Here is a 20,284-nt window from a genome sequence, read left to right as displayed (position 1 = left end):
ATAAATTATAAAGCAAATTGATTAAACATAACACAAGGCTACTATGCAGTAACGAAGTAGTAATTGAGAAATATGCAATCGTACATATTCACACCTATGGGCGAGATAGAATAGTTCATATTATTTGTATTTCTTTGGACTGTAGAGGAAATCTGCACAGGATAAAGATGCCTTTCAGAAAGACTCATCTTTGGACTCGAGATTATTGCTCTATTGCTTATTCCATCTAATGCTGTTAAATATGGATAAACATAACATTTACAGCTATGCTCCTTTTCATGTGAATGGCCCAGTACGCATTCTCCAGCTCAAGTGACAGACACAGTGATCCGATGATCAGAAGGAAAACCAGTCAAACAGAAATTTAAACTTTACCAAAAGTCAAGCAACCGCTTGGGTTTATGAGTGAGATAGAAAAACATCAGAGGCGTAACCTTAAAAAGCCAAGGTACAAATCCATCAAATGTGTGTGTGCAAAGAAGTTTGAGGGTGTCAGAAGCTGACAAAACAGTAAACAGTTACAATGTGCTGAGGCATGGCTGCTCATTTTATGTGTTTGTCCTTTCAAGCCCTCAATTAGTTTTGCTTCTAACACACCGTTGTAATGGGTGATAAGTGGCCAGATATGAGGCTGGTGAATTGTGACAAAAAAAATGACACAGGAGAAACCAGGGAACATCTTTCATAATCTTCTTTATGCAAATTAGATGTATTCCCTGTGTCCTTTGTACCTTTTCTTGCATGAGGATCTTGACATTATCCAACATCCTTTTTATTGTAATAGTATAAGGAACCTCTTTATCAGGGTTAGGGTTATACAGAAGCACTTACCCATGCTTTCTGCATGAATGTAGTTGTGTCCAACATAGAAAATCCAACAGACATGCACTGCCATGAAGAGCATTTCCTTTAACCATCTTTTGGACCATTACGATGATTACTGGAATATGGCCTAAGGATCCTTTAAAGGACCCCTATTATGCAAAATGCACTTTTTACTGTCTTTTATACATACATATGTGTCCCCGGTGTGTAAGGAGACTCACAAAGTGTCAGAAAATACAACCCTCTCTCTTTTCCTCCTTACCCACATCTCTAAAAATGGGGGTACAAACAAGCTGATCCAGATTTGCTGCCGGTAGGATGTCATAACCGAAATGTGTGCTGGCTTTACATTGAACTCCAGGCAACATCCCGCCCACATGACTCATCCCAACCTATCGTCTGCAATATACAGTCGTGAGCTGAATCTCCTCCACAGCACCTCTGTGTGTCTGTGTATTCACCAGGATGCCTGCAGGAGGGACTTACAGTTGTTGTTTGTATATTACATATAATGTCACTGTTCTACTGGTAAACACTGAGAAGTGTTTCAGAAATAATGCTTGATGTGGTTTGGAACATAATATGGCGTTTAATCACGGCAGCGTTTAGCTGAGTTTCTTCTCCCGGTAGAAAACTTTCACAGAGGAGGGAGAGCTGAATGCCGCTCCAAAGGGGCGTGGCCAGCTTCAGCTCAAATTTAAAGTGACAGTCACAGAATTAGCACTTCAGGAACAGGACTGAAATAGAGGGGTATGAGGCATGCTGCAATGAGTGATCTGTTTGGTATTTTGAGCAAAAATACTTCACAGACAAGTTTTGTACAGATATTGCCCTAAAATATATTGTTCAAATATAACATAATAGGAGATCTTTAAACATGGCTGTATAATGCGAGCGGCTTGGTAAGTAGACAACTTTCTTAACCACACACTAAAGCTTTGAACCCACAGTGGATTCGCTTTCGATCACCTGACAGAAATTAAAGCACATGTTAAAGTGGGCAGTGAAGAGTTTGAAAACACTGAGCTATAATGACCATACGGAAGCGCTGAACACAAACACATACTCTTCCCAAATGAAGCCCACCACAGAGCTCCGGGCTGATTTCACGTGCTGGATTCTAAGAGTCTTATAGAAGGAGACAGGATGTGTTTACTACAACCCCTCCGGCATCAGATCAAATATTCATGAAGACAAATAGTATCCAGCCTGGTCTCCAATGACAGCATGTAATTCTTATTTTGTCATCTGCACTGGAATAAGGGATTACACACTGTGAGAGACCTAATTTAGACCCGACATAACACAACAGGGACAGTAGGAAGTTAAAGTTACAGAACCAGAATGAGCAGAGAGGCTGGATTGCAGTACTATATGTGCGTCGGTCAAAGCGCAAGTGGTTTCAAGCGCAAAAGAATATGCTGCCATGACAACAACCCTGAAGATCAAGGAATGTAGACGAGTTTCTCTTGGACTGAGTGTACAAGGTGACTTCTTTATGTTTCCCACTGTGTTGCAGGCTACAAGGTTGTAGTAGAGCAATGACACTGGCTGATATAGACGTAGAGAAATATAAGCTGCAATAAATATCCAGCATTAAAATAAATGGAATAAGGTTTTACAGTATGAGAATGCATGAGCTAAGAATCCAATCACCCAACATGTGAATAAGAAAATGTTGCCATGAGAGATGAAGAAAGTCTTTACCTGTGAGTGAACGCTTGCGACTGCGGACGCTGCCACATCCAGCGCATTCAGAAAATGTGGACCAAGCAGTTAGAGTGCAGTCATCCTTGCAGGTTATCCGGCACTGTCTGATCTGAGGGGGTAAGGGGCCAGCCCATCCCAAGCAGTCTGTCATGTTGGCTGACTCACCGCTCTCCTCTACACAACTGATTCCTGTAAATATAAATGAAGACAAGGATGTCATTCCAATAACACACATAAAAGATCACATCACAATCAACGGTGTGGCTCTAAATCTTCCGACTAATGTTTTCAATGGTTCTCTGGCTAGGATAAGCCTGATTGAAGGACACGTTTATATTCACAGTGATTGACAGAAAACGGTAGGGGCAGGTGTATTCAGTTCTTTATGTTAGGTCGAATGGGCTCACAAAGAGAGGGTAGCTACAGATTTGTAATTGTACATAATTCATAGCTTTGAAGTTGATCCAGCTTTCTGCTTTCATGTTAAGTGAAATGCTAATTCAACCTACAAACACAAAAACATATTGTGCCAATTATGATTTATTGAGTAAAAAAGGTCAGTCATGATACTAGATTAACCTGAACACTAACTACTTCTGACAGAATGATGAATACACCTTCTGATCAGAGTATTGGTATTTAATCAAAGAGGGATAAAGACATCACAACCAAGTGCTGTAGCGGAAAAATGGTCCTCTGTGTGATAAGAATAACCACTTACAGAACACAGTCGGAGCAGATGGGTTATTTCTGTTGAAACACTACTATAATGAAACACACTACATGAACTGAAAGCAGTACAATGTGGGTGTGTCTGATGAGTTTGGAACACATCTTAGATTTTTTCTTTGTATATTTTATATAAAAATAAAAACTTTTAAAAAAGCAAGGGCACTCTTTGGCAGAACGAAAAAAAAACAACATTATGCATGTTTTACAAACTATGAGCAGGAGGGAGATATATCAAAATAGAGCAAAAATATTCACTTAAAAACACAAAGCCTTAACTTCAAGTCTCCTATCTCGCAAAAAACAACAACAAGTAAACATGTAGTTTTCGTAGTTTCATCTTCACATTTTTTTTAATCGACTGGTACATATATTCTCAGGGATGGAAGTGTTGACACTTTAGAAGCTTTTAATTATCTCTGCATTGCCAATTTAGTTTTGGCAATGCAGGATATATGGCCGGATATTACACGGAATACACTATTTGTTCTGGATGACGTAATATATCCAAATGTCTATCAAGCATAACCTTCTATTTGATTTCTCAAACGCTGAACTTATTCAACTAAGGCTCACTAATGCATGTGTATCATACTGTAGTTAGATAAAGATGTAGAAAGGTGCGTTATTGAGCAAATGTTTAGATGTTTGTCCAAGCATCTATTCTACAGAGAGGAAGCTGCGCTCGAAGCAGTACATTTACATTTCTTGAAATATGGCTCTTAATCACATGTGTTTTCAGGATGTGAATAGTCATGGTACTGTTGTAAATCAAGTGGAAAACATAATTTAAACACTACCCAGATAAAGACATTTGAATTACAATGATCACTAGACCTACAAGGTGGGAAAGTAATAACTCCCCTAATTTCCAACACTGATATCTGAGCCTGCATTTAACCTGGCATGAATGTTTGCAGTGATTATTACAACAGTGGCTCAGCCCCGGCTTAGAGGGAAGCAGCATACACCGGGAACCTTAGCAGTGATAAATATGTAATGAGTTAATAAACATAAATTAAATAAAGAAGAGAAACAAAATTAGTAGTTGTATGGATGCTCCTGCAGAGCCTGCTGGCTGAGGAGAGACAGGAAGGAGGGGCATGTTTTATTTTTTTCAAGGAGCCACTGATTTGACAGGAGGATTTGATTGGATTGTAGCTTCCTCAACAATTTTAATTAGAGCACAACAAAGGATACAATAATGTTCAACACATTGCTATTTCATGGACACTGGGATTAAAAGAAGAAACGTTCCCAGTAAAAGAAACTTCTCCTCCCCCCCAGTGTTTCAAAGTCTCTGAGGATCGACTGATACACAAACATGCCTTCAAACATCCATTTCATTGATTTCAATTTGACTTTTAAATTTTGCCCTCTGACAGAAACGGTTGGGTTTTCTACATGTCTGCCGAGGATGTGTGGGATGGTCATTTACATACAAGGTCTCCACAAAGGCATTGCATGGAAGCTGATAGCTAAAGTGCCTTTATGTAACAGTCGCAATCACAGCCATAAAAAAACAACATTTTATTTAGAAATGTACAGGTTATAGTGATGATACTATGATACCCGGCCAAAGGTGAATCTTATTTCGATCAAACAAACCTGTTTGATAAAAAAAAAACTGATAGAGAATTTGTCCAATAACCACTAATGTAGGAATCATTTCATGTCCATGTTGGTATTTCCTTTTGTCTATTTAGCGTGAAAACTGTTTTTTCTCATCCACCAGTGATGGCGCCATCCCCAATTTGTTTTATAAGCAAAGCCAACTACTGACATTTTGATTTGGAACCATGACCCATCCATTTTTAACATGTTTTTGTTCAACCCAAGCCCATTTTTGCGGGTTTTCACACCCTCTCCTCTCACAAATGTTAACAATTGATGTCACAGTATACTGCCACTGACAGGGATCATCTTTAATTATACAGTTACCTTGAAAAGGTGAACATTTGTGAGGGTTAGTTGAAAGGACAAGCTTTGAAGCGGCACATCAGTTTTTAAAAATCTTTTCCTGGATAATGTTGTAGACTTTGTGGACATCCTTGTGATTCTATATTTATATTATTTTATTTAATAATGTTTTGTATCAACTGAAAGCTTTTATCAATCTGACTCAGAAAATGTTCTACCATTATTTTTAATACAACATTTTGAATCTACAAAAAAACATTGCCATAAAATAATCTTTATGTTGAAGACAGACTGCTTATATAAGGTTTTTCTATAATGCCTTGTGAGGAGGGATGTGGATTTTTCCTGCAGCAAAACATCATCGACGTGACTCAGTTTTTAGTGAATCACTGCTCAAAACAGTTCAATTACGACTCAGTGAGGCATACAACACATCCAGCTGGTTAGGAGCCACAAGTTGGCCGAATTTAGTCACAGCAGGTTGTACTTATTGTAAAATCCGATGCTCATCGCTCACTCCAAGGTATCAACTGTAACTTAATACAGCGTGTGCTTGCCAGTTGCATTTAGTGGAAGATTTCCTGTAGGCAAGGTTAGGATTCATCTTCTCAAATCTTATCTTATTTAGTAACAACTCTTACCTGTGACCTCCTGCGTATCGGATCACCATTTGTACCGCAATCTTAACCTGACTTGCATTCAACATGAAGGCCTGCATCCGACAAGGGGCCAGACACTCTGAGGTGGGAGGAAGCATTCAGTCAAGCCAAGGGCATTTTGGCTTTGTAAAGCACAAAACTAATTCTGTGCTGAAGCTTGGCCCAGATTCTAACCTTACAGTTCCTGCCTGAGCTGATGTCCAAAAGTCTCACTGACTGGGCTGAAGATCCCCAGTTGCTAATTGAGCTGTTCTGTAACTGCTATTTGAATGTTTCATCATCAGTAACTGTTTCCCAGGGCGGTGAAGTGTTTCTTCTAAAGCGTCCAATTGCCAACCAACGCTCCCGTAGAGTAATTCTCCCAGGGAATCCAACCTGGCACCGAGAGTGATGCTTACCTCAAGAAAAATAAAACAGATTTCAGCAGTGGCTGTGTGCCTGGTTCTGGCTCACAGTTATGTCAGTTCAGCCAGAATGTCACTGATGATAAAAAACACATAGGTATACTTGTAATTAAAAGAAAATGTTGCCATTTTTATGTGGGTGTCCAAATAGTGAATGCAGTCATTTGAAGCAATACACTTACACAGTGCTGTTTCCCTGCACCACCTGCATCCAGCAGCATTACCTTTTGTTGTAGCCCTTTTTGTTGTTTACATTTGTACCATGTCCATCCCTCTTTTGTGTTTCTTACTAATAAAAGGATACACCGTATAAGAAACCATTGATGGTCCAAATGTTGTGGCCACGTTATATAAAAGCTGTAAGATTCTCTCAGTCTAAAGACACTTACTCTTGGCTGTAGAGAGCAAGAATTCTATCTCATACTGTTTCACAACAACATTATCTTCAACCTCAATTGCCAGTGTTTATATTGTGTTAAGCTTTAATGTCCTGTGTGTTAAGGTACTGGATTCACAACTTAATTTGTTGTGTTTGTCTGTGTAACAAGGTGGTGCACTCTATACAGTACGTTGCCTCAGAAACAGAACTTCCTAAACTCAACCAGTTGCAAGAACAGAAACCTAGAAATTCTATTTTGTATTGCAACCTTACATTTTCTTCATACATCCATGGTTATCTTTCCAATGCAAAGAAATGCTGTTATTCAGAGGTATTGGGACAAAGAATGAATACAAAAAAATAGGTAAAAGGATAATGTATACGTCCTTTGAGCAGTAAGGTGAGCTGAAAATGTTATAACTTTTGGAAAAGTTTGAAGTTATCTTGGGTTGTATAACTCCGTACAAAAGGCAGGAGCTGAAAAGATGGTCTCAAAGAAATCTAGCAACTTTTGAAGTCTCAGAAGTTAAACACAGAGCTGCAGTAAATGTCGGAGCAGTCAGACGGCAAAAACATCCATTTGCTGTTTGACCAAAAGCAAGTTTAGTTTGACCAAAAAATAAATTCTCTTGTAGTTAGGTATACATCTGTGTCATGCTTTACTATGCAACACTTAAGAATAGGATAAGGGTCATTGAGTATGCTAATATTTTAATATGGTGTAGCTATAAGCACACAAATGTTTAATTCATACAAAAAGTAATCTTATAACTCCTATATCCTACATTCATGCAATATCGATACCGCACAGAACTGTAGAGATTCTTTTATTTATTATAACAGTGTGTCTTAATAATGACTAATAAAGTACACTGGATATAAAAGCAACACTGACTTTTTTTGCTAAATATATAACATTTATTCATATATGGCCTTAAAAATATGACGTGTAAGACATGCACCTTTAAGACTTAGACACTAGTCACCACGAGATGCTCCTGATGAAAATGCAGAGGAAAAGGTGACCTATTTAGCGCTACACGATGAATGTCTGACTTGATAATGCAGCACAACCTGCTTTTTCAAATTCAGCTTTTTCAATGAAGAGAGATATCTGAAGTAGACACCATCTCACACACACTTCCCACATGATGTGAATACTAATAGTAAAACTACAGTGAATATGAGCTGCATGGAAAATAACAGTGTTGAATATTATGAGTGTCAGTGAGATTTATGTTCAGGAAATCTGAATTGCAAGCAGCAAAACACAGAAGCAAAGAGGCGCCCCAAAAGGGAAATAGAAAATGAATAAAGCATAATGTGACATTGGACTTCATAACATGCAAACTGCAAGAGTTATTACATGAACACAAGAAAAGCTGTGTCTTTGCAATGTCATCAGTAGTAGAATTATCTAAATTAGATTGTATTATATATTCTGAGTGTGGGTGGATAGAGGATATAAAGAGCTCTCTCAGGGCATCATAATTAAATCTCCTTGAAAAACACAATCGAGAAACTCCTGCTATAACTTGCTGTCATTAAACCTTTGATATGTCCTTATCTAATTCGCTCACCCCCGAATACGGCCATATTCCTAGCGACTGTGTCTAATTAGGCTCCAATTTGGCATTTATATGTTCTTTTGCGTTGAGTTGGTTCAGCCAGCCACTGAGTAAAAGTAAACTCTAGATGAAATCTTTGTTGCTTCAAATCTATATTTAAATCCAGTGTTTCTACTGTCTGAAAATTCCAAACCCATGCTTCAGTTTTTGAAATGTCACAGGTATTTAACCAAGTCATTTTCTAATCATATTCAAATAGGAAGCTCTAAAGGTCAATGAGGCTTGCTCCTCACCTGAAAACACTACAGACACTTTCCCCATCCTCACTCAAAAGTCATAGAAATTCACTCAGTGAAATGTCAGGGATATTTATACTGCCAAGTTAAAGTGAGAGCTGGAATACTAGAAAGTTCTCAAGGCAGCCCCTGGAAACTTCCCTTGAATCACACCAGTAAATTAGATGGAACAGCCAGTTTCTGGGATTTATTGGGACATTTTGCTCTCCACTAAACGAGTCTGAAATGATCCAATTAACACTCTGGTGCTTTAACGATTTGCCAATTCAACTCTGAAAAAACGTAGTCCTTTGTGAAGGACAGTGAGCAGCTATCTGCACAGACTAAAAGAAGCACAACACAGAAAACACTCAGAGCACGCTCAATCAGGGGTGTTAATCACAGGGTGAGAGTACTGTAGAAGTATAACGCCAACAGTAATGATTGTAATGTAGTGCAGGCAATATTGGGGCTACTGCAGACAAACAGCAACATCACATCATTATGAATTTTATAACAAAAGTGGAACATTTCCCCCGAATGGAAAACATGTCATGCTCAGCTGTGTGGAGTGCCATTAGTTTCACATACTGTTTTAAGAAGAAAATAAATCCTTAGATTAAATGTCAGCAAGTAAAAATAAACTAATTATCTTTTCCAGGAAATAGCTTGTTAAATTTTACAGTAAGTAATACAAGTGAGGTATACCGGTGCATCAAAATAACAACTTAAGATATTCAAGTTCCAGGAAATCAAGTTAATAATATGTTTCCACTGTGTGTACTATGTTGTATATAAAGCAATGACTAATGTCACAGCACGTACAACCAGTGCGTTCTATTGTAGATTGCTATCTTAACAATCCACAATCACCTACAAAATGCAGCAAAGATAACTACAAAAAACTTGAAATATGATCATCTGGTAGAGATTTAAACCATCCAACATTGTATTTAAGTAACTAAAACCATGAACAGGTGAACAAATAATTAATTGGAATTTAGCAGTTTTTTATGTGAAGATTTTCTGCTTTTTCCCGGAAATATTGTAATATATTTTCTGCAATACTATATACTGAATACATTCATTACATTTCCTAATCGTCCTTAAATACTTTAACTAACATTATGTACTATTCTCGATTCAACTTCAACATTTTTACCGTATTGTTTTAGTACTTTTCCTCAAGTAGAATATCTGAATACTTTTCACCACTGAGGGTCTGTAATTTGACCTAAAGTGGACAAGGAAATATTCCAACTCAATAATTAATGGAAAAACCAAGAGGAAACAACAGGAAGAGCAACATATGCGCTATCCTTCACCCAGGATTGACATAGATGTGTATACAGATGTTAAAAAAGCATATTGAATTCAAAACATAGAAAATACATGTGAAATTAATGGATCTAGCTGCAAATAAAGTTCCAGGTGCAGCAAATAATACTATGGTGGGCGTCAAGCTGGACAACGGTAACAAGCTGCAGGCAATTAAATGCACAAAATATAGTGATAATTTACCAATGCATGTCTATGTGCCCATATTTTGCTTGGCAAATGCACGTGGGTGCATAGAAATGTTTGTCAGAAAATGATTTGCATGGGTGAAGCAAGGTTCACTTACGACTGTTTACGAGTCACAAGTGACAAACCTTATTTCTGTTAATTAGGAATAATGCATGTTTACAGCTTTGTTCTTATCCTGTTACATTATTTATGGCATGTGTTCGCTGAGAGGTTATTTTCATTGCTAATTTGCGACTTTATGACACCAGAATCTGAAACCGTGAAGCAGATATTCATTATTTTTAAAAAAGCCTCGATTGGAAGAGAACTAATGTATGCAATTTCCCAAAGTTCATTGCGTGAGTACTTCTCCACGTCTGTATGTTTGTTTTGTTTTGTGTGTAACATGGCTGATTGTTTTTTTTCAACCTGCTGCGAAGATGTGCTTGTGGCCATCTGACTTGCTGCATTCATTAATAAGAAACTCGAGCCGTGATGAGATCATCAAGACAACAGGCGGAAAGGTTCATCTTGTTACACTCTCTGGACAAATTGCCTCCATCTTTTATGTTTCCATCACTTGCTTGTTAAAAGGAGCAGTTCTGAATAGGGCTATTAGGTCTCATTAAATAAGGAAAGTAAATAGATGGAGGAGCAAGGCTTAAAATGGCAGCAGAAGACAAGTGTACAGAACATGATAGGAGGGAAGAGAAAAACACTTGCCTCTTGTTTCCAGACCATTTCCACAGGCTTCGCCGGTCCAGATAATCCACGGCGAACAGAATCTGGAACCGTACTGCAGCCGTGCCACTTGTGTGTTCTCCAACTGTACGAAAACAGACAGACTTTGGGTTTACAGTGGGGCTGCTTTTGGAGCTTCATTTACACAACAAGTAAAGGTTTGCCCAAAGTTGTTCAGTTTATATTAGTTTATGACTATTGATTCACACCATATGTATGTAATGCAACCTTTATGTGTTAGCCACACATAAAGGTGTGAGCCACACTGGTAACGTAACTGGGAGACAAACAGCTGGAAACAGGTAGTGTTGTGATACATTTGGTGTTACTCAATTTCAATTTCACTGCCAAGACTGAAACAAATAAATCCATAAGTTCATTCATACTTTAAAAAAACATATTTTTTATAATGCCTCTTATTATAAATCGGTCATTGAAAGTCAATATTAACAATCTAGAAAGGCAATTTCATGACATGCAGTGTTGTACTTTACTCCACTTCATGTCTTACAGCTTGACAGATTATAGTTTGGAATCCGAAACTGTCCCGTTAAAAATCAGGACTCACGTCCAGAAGAGTAGATTTAGAATATTTACAATAAACTGAAGGATAAAGTGTTCCTTTGTGTGTTGAGAACAATATTCTTCTTATTAAACTGTAAAAACCCAGTTTGGATCAGCTGGATATGAATATTTTAACTCATGAAAGATACACAACTCTCACAGGAAAAAACAATACTTTATAAACCTACATAATTTAATGTAATTCTGCGGATCTATATAACAAACAATATATTATGTAAAATTAGCGCAACTTTAAATGTGTAAGGCAGTAAAATACAAATACCCAGAAATCCATTGGTATTACACATAGATATCTAAAGTGTCACATTCCAACAACAAATGACAGCTTTTAATACAAATGTCATTTTCAGTTGAAATATTGACACCGCTGCTTAGGGTTGTTAGCCTATCATTTCAAAGATTCATTTAGATTTCCATAGTTTAACCAATATGCAACACACATATTATTTGACTAGTTTTACACAAAACCCCTCTCTTTCGCAATAACTATCAGAGCTGTCGGTTTCCTATGACTCAAAGATGATGATGTTTATTTGAAAAGTAAAGCACAAATATGCAGCAATGTTTAACAGTAGTTACATTACACTAAAAGCAGTGTGAGAGTTTGTCAAAAGCCACGGTATCCATCAACAGCCCAAGCAAAAAACAACCTTGAATTGCATTTCCACTATTATACAGCAGACAAACTTAACCTTGGATCGTAAAGAAACATGGTTGGTTGAACAGTGTTTTTACCTATAGGCCGGACACACGGGAAGCGATTCGCACTCTCTCTCCTCGTACAGCGTGTCAGGGCACTCTTGACCTCCATTAGCAGACCTCTGAATGATGGTCCTGTATCGAGACTGAGTGGCAGCAGTGGCATTTCCTGTTGAGAGTGAAACACAATCTTCTAAAAAATGGTGCATCGAGTGGCAGAGAAGTTGCACAGTTGTTTTAAAATGAATGTTTTCCAGGAGGAAGAGAAAAGAAATGAGACTAAATGGCTGACTTGTGATGTTTGGGACGTCATATAAATGGCGACACAATATCAGCAGGGCAGTGTAAGGTCTTAAAGTTGATCCGGATTATCTCGCCCTGGCTTCTGTGATGTCCTCCACTTCAATGTGGTCTGTTTTTGGACACACCGCAATGTAATTGCTTCATTTGGCTCCCGCTCCAAGGCTCATTACACAACGCTAATTACTAAACATTGAAAATGGCGCAATTAAGACAGTGATTACATCATCAGTGCACCCAATGGACTACAGCATATTTACAGAGACGAGTTGCCTGCTCAATTCTTCTTTTTATTAAAAACAATTCAACCTTTTTTTTATTTCTATGATACTTACAGTACAAATATTGAAACCCATTAAAAACCCATTTTCCTATTCATGTGTCGGCTTAATGTAATGGACAGTTAACATTGTCATTTACACTTAAATGTGATTATTGAACACACTGGAGACATCAGGGGAGAGCTAATTTGTAAAGTGACGTTTCAGTCTTTAGCAGCATTGAAATACTTTATAATGCTTGCCTCATATTTACAATAAATTATATGTTGAATAAAACTGCAATTAACTATTATTTCATGTAAGATTAGGCCACCTATTATTTTTCTTAATTTCTTCAACTATTGTTTGAGCTCAAAAGTATTTTGAGTTTTATTAGGAAACACATTTATTTTTATTTTATACTAAATCAGTCTGTCAATGCTATAGCAAAATGTTTACCAAAGCAGTATGTAACTGAGAAGGGCAAGCCCCAGCTCAACTCAAGTTGCTCAATAGAAGTAAAGTAAGGTGTACATTTTTTGAGATTGTATGAAAGGACTCACTTTAAGACAGAACACATCTCAATACTGTATGTAATTGTTATTGTGCTATTAACAGTTCACTTCGGTTCAGATTTACTCTGTGATGAACAGTGATGTCGGTAACGCATTACTTAGTTACTTAGTAACTTAGTTACTTAGTAATTTAGTTACTTAGTAATGCGTTACTCTAATCTGACCACTTTTTTCAGTAACGAGTAATCTAATGTGTTACTATTTCCAAACCAGTAATCAAATTAAAGTTACTTATCCAAGTCACTGTGCGTTACTATTTTAGTCATTTTCTGGTAACACTTTACTTGAATGGGTGTTCATAAGACTGACATAACATTGTCATAACCATGACATGACACCAAGACAACAAAATCATAAACATGTCATCGCAGACCTAACTGTCATACTTAAGAAAAACGTTTAGCTTGATATCTTAGCGCGACATTAAACCGTCATATATGGATGTCTGCTATGACATGTCTATGACATGTTTTGTTGTCTTGGTTTATGTCAAGTTGTCATAACAAGGACATCTCAAACAATGTCACCTTTGCATCAAAAGTGACATAACTTACCGAATGACACTTAACGACAACTGTCATAAGTATTCATTAATGTTTAAGACAGGTGTCATGTCATGGTTATGACAATGTTATCTCAGTCTTATGAACACCCATTCAAGTTAAGTGTTACCTATTTTCCTTAGTAAAAAGAGATATTTTTGCTTTATTCTTGCGTTTCGGGGAGTGACGTCTATGCGCAATTAAGTCACGTTTTCAGCACGAGGACAACTCACTTGTAATACCAAGCAGCGACACAAACGTAAACAACAATGGAATACAGTCACTATTTTGAGTTTGTGTCAGCTAAAGATGACAATATTAAGGTTCGTTGTGCTCTCTGTGCTGGTGACAAATTGCTGTCTAGCTTCAAAAACACTACGTCAAATTTGAAGAAACATTTGGGGTTGCAGCACTGCACAATTAAACTACAGAGCAAGTCCTACCAGGTGGAGCAAAGCAGAGAGCTGCGAATTATGCAGGAGGTCCCCCACCACCCAAACAACACAAGCTGGAGGGTGTTGTCGGCAGCTGCAGAAAGTAACTAATAAAGTAACTTAGTTACTTTTCAAATCAAGTAATCAGTTCACTAACTAAGTTTCTTTTTAAAGGGGTAATCAGTAATCAGAGTACAGCACACCCTATATTTACCAGGTTCATACTCAATAGTTTGGAGCTTCATTAATTACAATGATACCCAGATTTATTAATTAACTTTGAAATGCAGTGTCGGTTTATTCATTCAGTTCAAACCCTGTATATCTTCACAGGTAATGAGGCTACACTAACATTATTTGTATACTTTTACATTTATAGGACTTTGATGGTGGCTGTGTCAGATTGTTTCTGACTCCATTATCAATACTTCCAAGAGTGTTGTGAAGTTCAAAATCAGAATCAGAATCCCTTTATTGGTCCAACAGACGGGAAACAGAGCCAAAGACAGCTTTACAAAAGAAAATATGCATAAGAAAAAAGATGTCTGAATCTATTTATACAAATACCTAAAGATTGCTAAAATCAATTAAAAAAATGTACATGACAACATGTTCGGCTTCAATCCATATTTGTTGGTGTTTACTATTTTGTAAAAAAACCCGTTATTTTTAGCATCATCAAAAACAAACATGCTCCACTGCTTGTCGCACACAAAGGGAGATGTATGTACCTGTGTTTATGGTCCACTCTAGAAGCAATGTAACAACACCATAAATCAAATGTATAAAATCACAATTTAAAAGAATTGTTTTTTTTTCTTTCAATTTCTTCTGGGGTGAAAACGTCATCAGATATCAGACCTGAAAGCTTCATTTGAAAACCTCAAATAACATTTACATTTTTTTTAAAGAAAAGTTTGATATGGATCTTTTGCTTACCTTTTTCAAAAATGTGCAATACTTACCAATAATTATCACACAATTATTGTATGAGAATATAGGAGTAATGTTGTTATTGATGTATTAGACAGGCATTACCAAACGGAGTTAATAGAAATTCATGAGAAGATCTACCTGGCATACAGGTTGATGGGCAGGCTGTCCATTCACTGAAGGGTGTAACAACGCAATCTTTCTTGCAGGGAAGCAGACAGGGCCGGACGGTTTGTGGACGAGCAGAATCTGAGCACCTAAACATGCAGACAAACAGAGGTCTTAAATTCCCTTCACTCCCCAGGCGATAAATGAGAAACGTCTCGGGTCTCGCTGTTAACAGGACAGTGCAGTGAAACAACTGCCCTGTCCTTGACATCACACATCTCCCCACAGAAAACATGATTGATGACATGCCTGCACGCTCAGGAAAAAGGAAGAAAAACATAAAAATTGCAGCATTCTTTCATATTGGGTTGCTAACCAGAGCACAAATAATGCCTTATGAAAAGAGAAATCCTCCAGCTATTCAAGCACACATACTAAATTTGATGGTAAAAAAATCTTAAGGTTGGACACATAAACAATTTTATATTGATTTTAAACACTAACATTTGTGGCTTGTACTGAAAAACTTGGCATTGCACTTTAGGAGGCGTGTTTTTTTCAGGAACACTTGTAAACACATATCCCTTTTAGCATGTTTCCTTGTTAAGTGGAGATTTTCCATCAGATTTGGTTGTGTCTGCTAGATATATACAAGAAAAGTTCATTTGGTAACATATATAAATGTTTTAATGCAATAATACGCCACTTGTGTAGCTAAAGTAGGGGAAACCTGCTGAGTGCATTTATCTCTTCAAATACACGCATAGCACAGCCATAGAAGTCATTTGCTGCCACCAAGGAGACAGAGTGCTCTGGGAGGAAAATCAATCAAAGTCCACAACATGGCTGCTAATTAAACCTGAGAAAAGTGAGGATATGCAAACTGTTTACCAATGAATCACTCCTGCTACACCAAGGACACTATAACCAGTTTTTAAAGAGCTCTTCCCATACCTCCACACATTTGTTTGTCTTAAGATAGAAAATAATCACGTATAACCTCTCTATTATAAGCTGCTATGGCTTGTGTTACATATAGGAAATGGAGCCTTTGGCTGTGTTATATTTGGCACACTGTGCAAACACGAGGTGCTGCGGATTAATGCAGCTATGTAAAATCATGAGCTTTGATTGGTTCATCAACAAGCAGAAGAACACCCCACCAACAACACACAGACACACACAGCGACACACAGAGAGCACAATTTAGTTTCAGTGTGAATGACTTTCTTTGCCCCGACAACCAGATCCAGGTCTCACTAGAGACCCAGCATGGTGCCACATCACACTAACAGCAGAGAGCCAGCATACACAGGAATGAGATCAAAGTATGCCAAAGCATAAGGAGGCATGATACATAAAAACCCCATCCTTCCTCAGATTTATCCCTCTTCTTCTCTCCCTCTTTGCAGAGATGCATGCCAGAGGGCATGGCAACGCAGCGGAGCAGCTGGGGGAATACTGCGCATAACGCCCAGAAAGAGAGAGTTAGTCTTACAGTGAAGGCCGTGCAGTCTGACTGGGACAAGGTTGGGAACATTAAATCTCCCTCAGGAACTGATGATAATTATATATGCAATCAAACAGCAGCACGACCATATACATATGCTCTACTCCAAATATAGTGAAGAACGGCCTATCCCAAAAAGAATCGAACATAGAATGATATTGTTAATAGTAACGTTTGTTTTCTTGCCATTGAAGTTCAATAAGTCTTGATTTGATCAGTTACAATCATCATTGCAGTATTATTTAATCCAAAAACGCAGTCAATTATTTAAAATGTTTAATTTAATTAATAACATGATATGCTGATTTATTATACACATTTAGTTAAATTGGCTTGGAAAAGCCCCCAATTAAGATATATTTTCAATCAAAAACATTTCATTATCAAGGCACATGATTAAAGTACTGAAACAAAATATCAAAAAAAGGGGATTAGAAAGCAATAAATAGTTGTATTTCCTATCATTTCTATCAAATGCATGTCTTTTTTACTCACTTTTACTACTGAAATGTGGCTATACCAGTTCAAAAAACATTCAAATGAAACGTTATCCCTTTGGCACCAATGTGGCCATGAGAGTCTTTTCAACTATTTGTTTAGTACATATTTAAAAACGTATATATCATATCAGCAAATTACAGCAGCATCTACACATACATTATTTAACTCAAACAATTAATAATATTACATGTGTTACTTAGGATTTTTTTTTATTACTAATCAAATATAAAAGTTATGGTTACTACCATAAAAAGCCATAAAATTGGTATCCATGCATAATAAAACATTGTATTATAACCAAAGGTTTAGTTTGTTATTTTAATTATTTTGTTGAAACAAAGGAGAGTGAAAATTACCTTTAAAAAATCAATGTAATGTAATGGCTGGGGGCTATAAGCTAAAAACAAGAAAGACCCACTAATTCATTGAGCCAGTGTGCCCAGATTGTTGCTCAGCAAGAAATGCTTCTTTGTTTACCGACCGAAGAGACCCTTTTAAAGTATCCCAACATCAAATATATTTAGCGGCCGTCTCCTTCGGCTAATGAGAAGTATTTGGTAGTAATTATACACGTTATTGTATTTTACACACGTTCTGAGATAAAGGATGATTGAAGCACTGGGAATGAGGGAGTCTGAACTATCCTATTTAGCACTGTTTGGTCCTTTTTCAGAGTAAGAATCATGCTGCCATAGTGTATCTGTCAACTGTACAATTAACCTATCATATGAAGCGTGGGAAGTAGTACAGGATGATGTTGGAAACCCTGATTACATCTTCACGCTGCACATTATGGAAAGACGGAGTAGCTGACTGAATAGTAACACATGCATCGGATGCTGTTCCATTAAATGGACACTCTGCAGTTATATATGCATTGCAAAGAAGTGATTGACTTCCCAGCGTACTGTACAGGCGAGATCTTTTGGTGGAGCAGAAATGACAGCTTTCATTAAAGCCTCTGTGCTGGGAGATAGGACGTTCATAAGAAAAAAGCCTCTCCATAATCCACTTTATGGTCCTGTCAATAATATATTGCACTAAAGAAGGGCAAAACTTTGTGAATTATTTATAAATCCATCTTCCTGGTGTGGGCTCTAACATCATTACAGCGACAGCACAAAAGCCCTTAGCAGTGTTTGATATGGTATCGCTGAAAGAGGAGTAGATAATGGTGGGGCATAAGCGAAATGGATCTCAGGTTCACAAAGAAAACATAAATCCTAAACACAAGCGGAACACATTAAATAAGAGCTTAATGTACAAAATTCTGGGGATGTATTTTCACAGTGCATCAAATCCTCTGGGTCATTTGTCAGTAAGTAAAGCACACATAATATAAGTGACACACCTCTGGAATCTATAATCATGAGTGATTTTTCTCTCAGAGAACAATGATCACATCTAAATTCCTCCCTCAGATTTCACAAAACTCTTTTAATCCTCACTCATAATTTATCATTTGTTTCTCTCGGAAACCATTTTCTAGTATCTAAAACATGTAGCTGTGTCATATAAGGACAGAAGAAGAAAATATGCCGTTGCCAATCTGGCAATGTATGCGGGATTTTGATACATCAGTATAACTCTTGTCATCAGCCATATTCCGACTGATTGCCGGTGGGCTGAAACTACATTTCTTGCTGACATCTGTACAACAAGAAGTGACACATAGCTTGTCCTGACAAAGGATGGCGAGGAAAAAGTCAAGTGTTACGGTAATGCAAACACTGTGTGAGCAGATCGGGCTAAACACCATCCCAAGGTAACAGGAGAGGAGAGCAATTATTGATTCGCCTCTCAACAGACCCTGAGAAACATGCCTGCAACGTCTTGCCCCACACATCAAACTGTAAAGACACAGTGCTGCCCTGGAAACAAATCTCACTTACGATGCACAAAATCATTGCATGTTTGAACATATGTGCAAAAACCTGATAATAAGCCACCATATACAATTAAAGAACATATAGATTTCTGCAGGAATGAGTTTTAAACCCATACATTTATTAGCTATTTAGCCTTTTTTGGCTACTTTGTTTCAAAGTCAGTGGTATCTGAATGAGTTTTGGTTTAGAATCCCCAAATAATAACAACAATATGGGGTTAATACAAACTTACACATGTTCTTATATGATATATATGTTTTCTCATATGACATAAAATGTGTCAGCCCACTGGGGAATTTTTTAACGTGTCTTTATAAAAAGGAAGTTGCGAAGTGTCAAAATGGTACCACGAGTCCACCTTTAGCTTAGTGGTGTTGACTTGAATTAATATAACCACCATGTAAGCTTGTTTATAGCATTCCAGTAGCATCTAATTCTGTTGGTTTGCATTTAAGCAAAAGTGCTGTTAAGATGTGGAGATTATCCTGTTGTTCAAACTGTGCAAGTATTATAGATCTGTAGTTGCCACAGATCTTTTTACTTCAATATTGCAAAATCCACTTCAAAACTCTCATTGCTTTCAGTCTAAGGAGCCCTTGCAATGCACCACTCTATTGCAATCCCACATTAGTAATTGAGTAAGGTCAGAGAGCGTACCTTTTACTTGTGACAGCTCCAACGTTCGTCTTTATGCAGCTGACTTTGCGGATCTGAACCCCCATGGCACAGGTGGGAGTCCCGTTCAGGAAGCTGGTTCCATTGGGCTCCATGAAGGAATCCTCAATACAGGGTCCCCACGCTGACGCCTCCCAATATAGCATCATACAAGGGTGGTCATTGCAGACCCTCCACTCCTCCAGGGCTGGAGCTGCAGGACACGCCCTCCCCTCTGGGAACCATAACACAGGAAACAACCAAAGAGTCACAGACATGAACACTAATCAGCGACTCTAAAACAGTGCATTCTTAAAAAAAGCTGAGTATTTTAGGATTTTTCTGTGCTTACGAACAGCATCATTATGCAGAGTGCATGTGATTGGCACTGTATATAAACTACATTTCATCCAAAGTAACAGGCTGCAGTTAGCAGCTGGAAGTCAAATGCTAATATTATCATTGACCGCTGGCTGCTCAGCTACAAAACAAATGTTTGTCTGGGTTAGCTGAGCAGACACTTTACAAGTTACAACAAGTTTGCACAACAAATGAAAAGTGACAGTAAGGTCACTATA

At 37.6% G+C, this 20,284-nt stretch overlaps 1 protein-coding gene across 1 annotated transcript in view; it reads right to left on the bottom strand.

Moving 5' to 3' along the window:
* The window catches only part of thsd7ba (thrombospondin, type I, domain containing 7Ba), a 123,061-nt gene that overhangs the window by 47,038 nt on the left and 55,739 nt on the right, over positions 1 to 20,284 (bottom strand). The window contains 6 exon segments of the mRNA XM_063887105.1: positions 2,533 to 2,724; positions 10,699 to 10,734; positions 10,737 to 10,801; positions 12,037 to 12,169; positions 15,186 to 15,301; positions 19,710 to 19,941. Of these exon segments, the coding sequence (XP_063743175.1) occupies positions 2,533 to 2,724; positions 10,699 to 10,734; positions 10,737 to 10,801; positions 12,037 to 12,169; positions 15,186 to 15,301; positions 19,710 to 19,941 (774 nt within the window).

This window comes from Eleginops maclovinus, chromosome 7, assembly GCF_036324505.1.
Source record: "Eleginops maclovinus isolate JMC-PN-2008 ecotype Puerto Natales chromosome 7, JC_Emac_rtc_rv5, whole genome shotgun sequence".
Taxonomy (NCBI): domain Eukaryota; kingdom Metazoa; phylum Chordata; class Actinopteri; order Perciformes; family Eleginopidae; genus Eleginops; species Eleginops maclovinus.
This window is presented reverse-complemented; position numbering and strand designations above follow the sequence as displayed.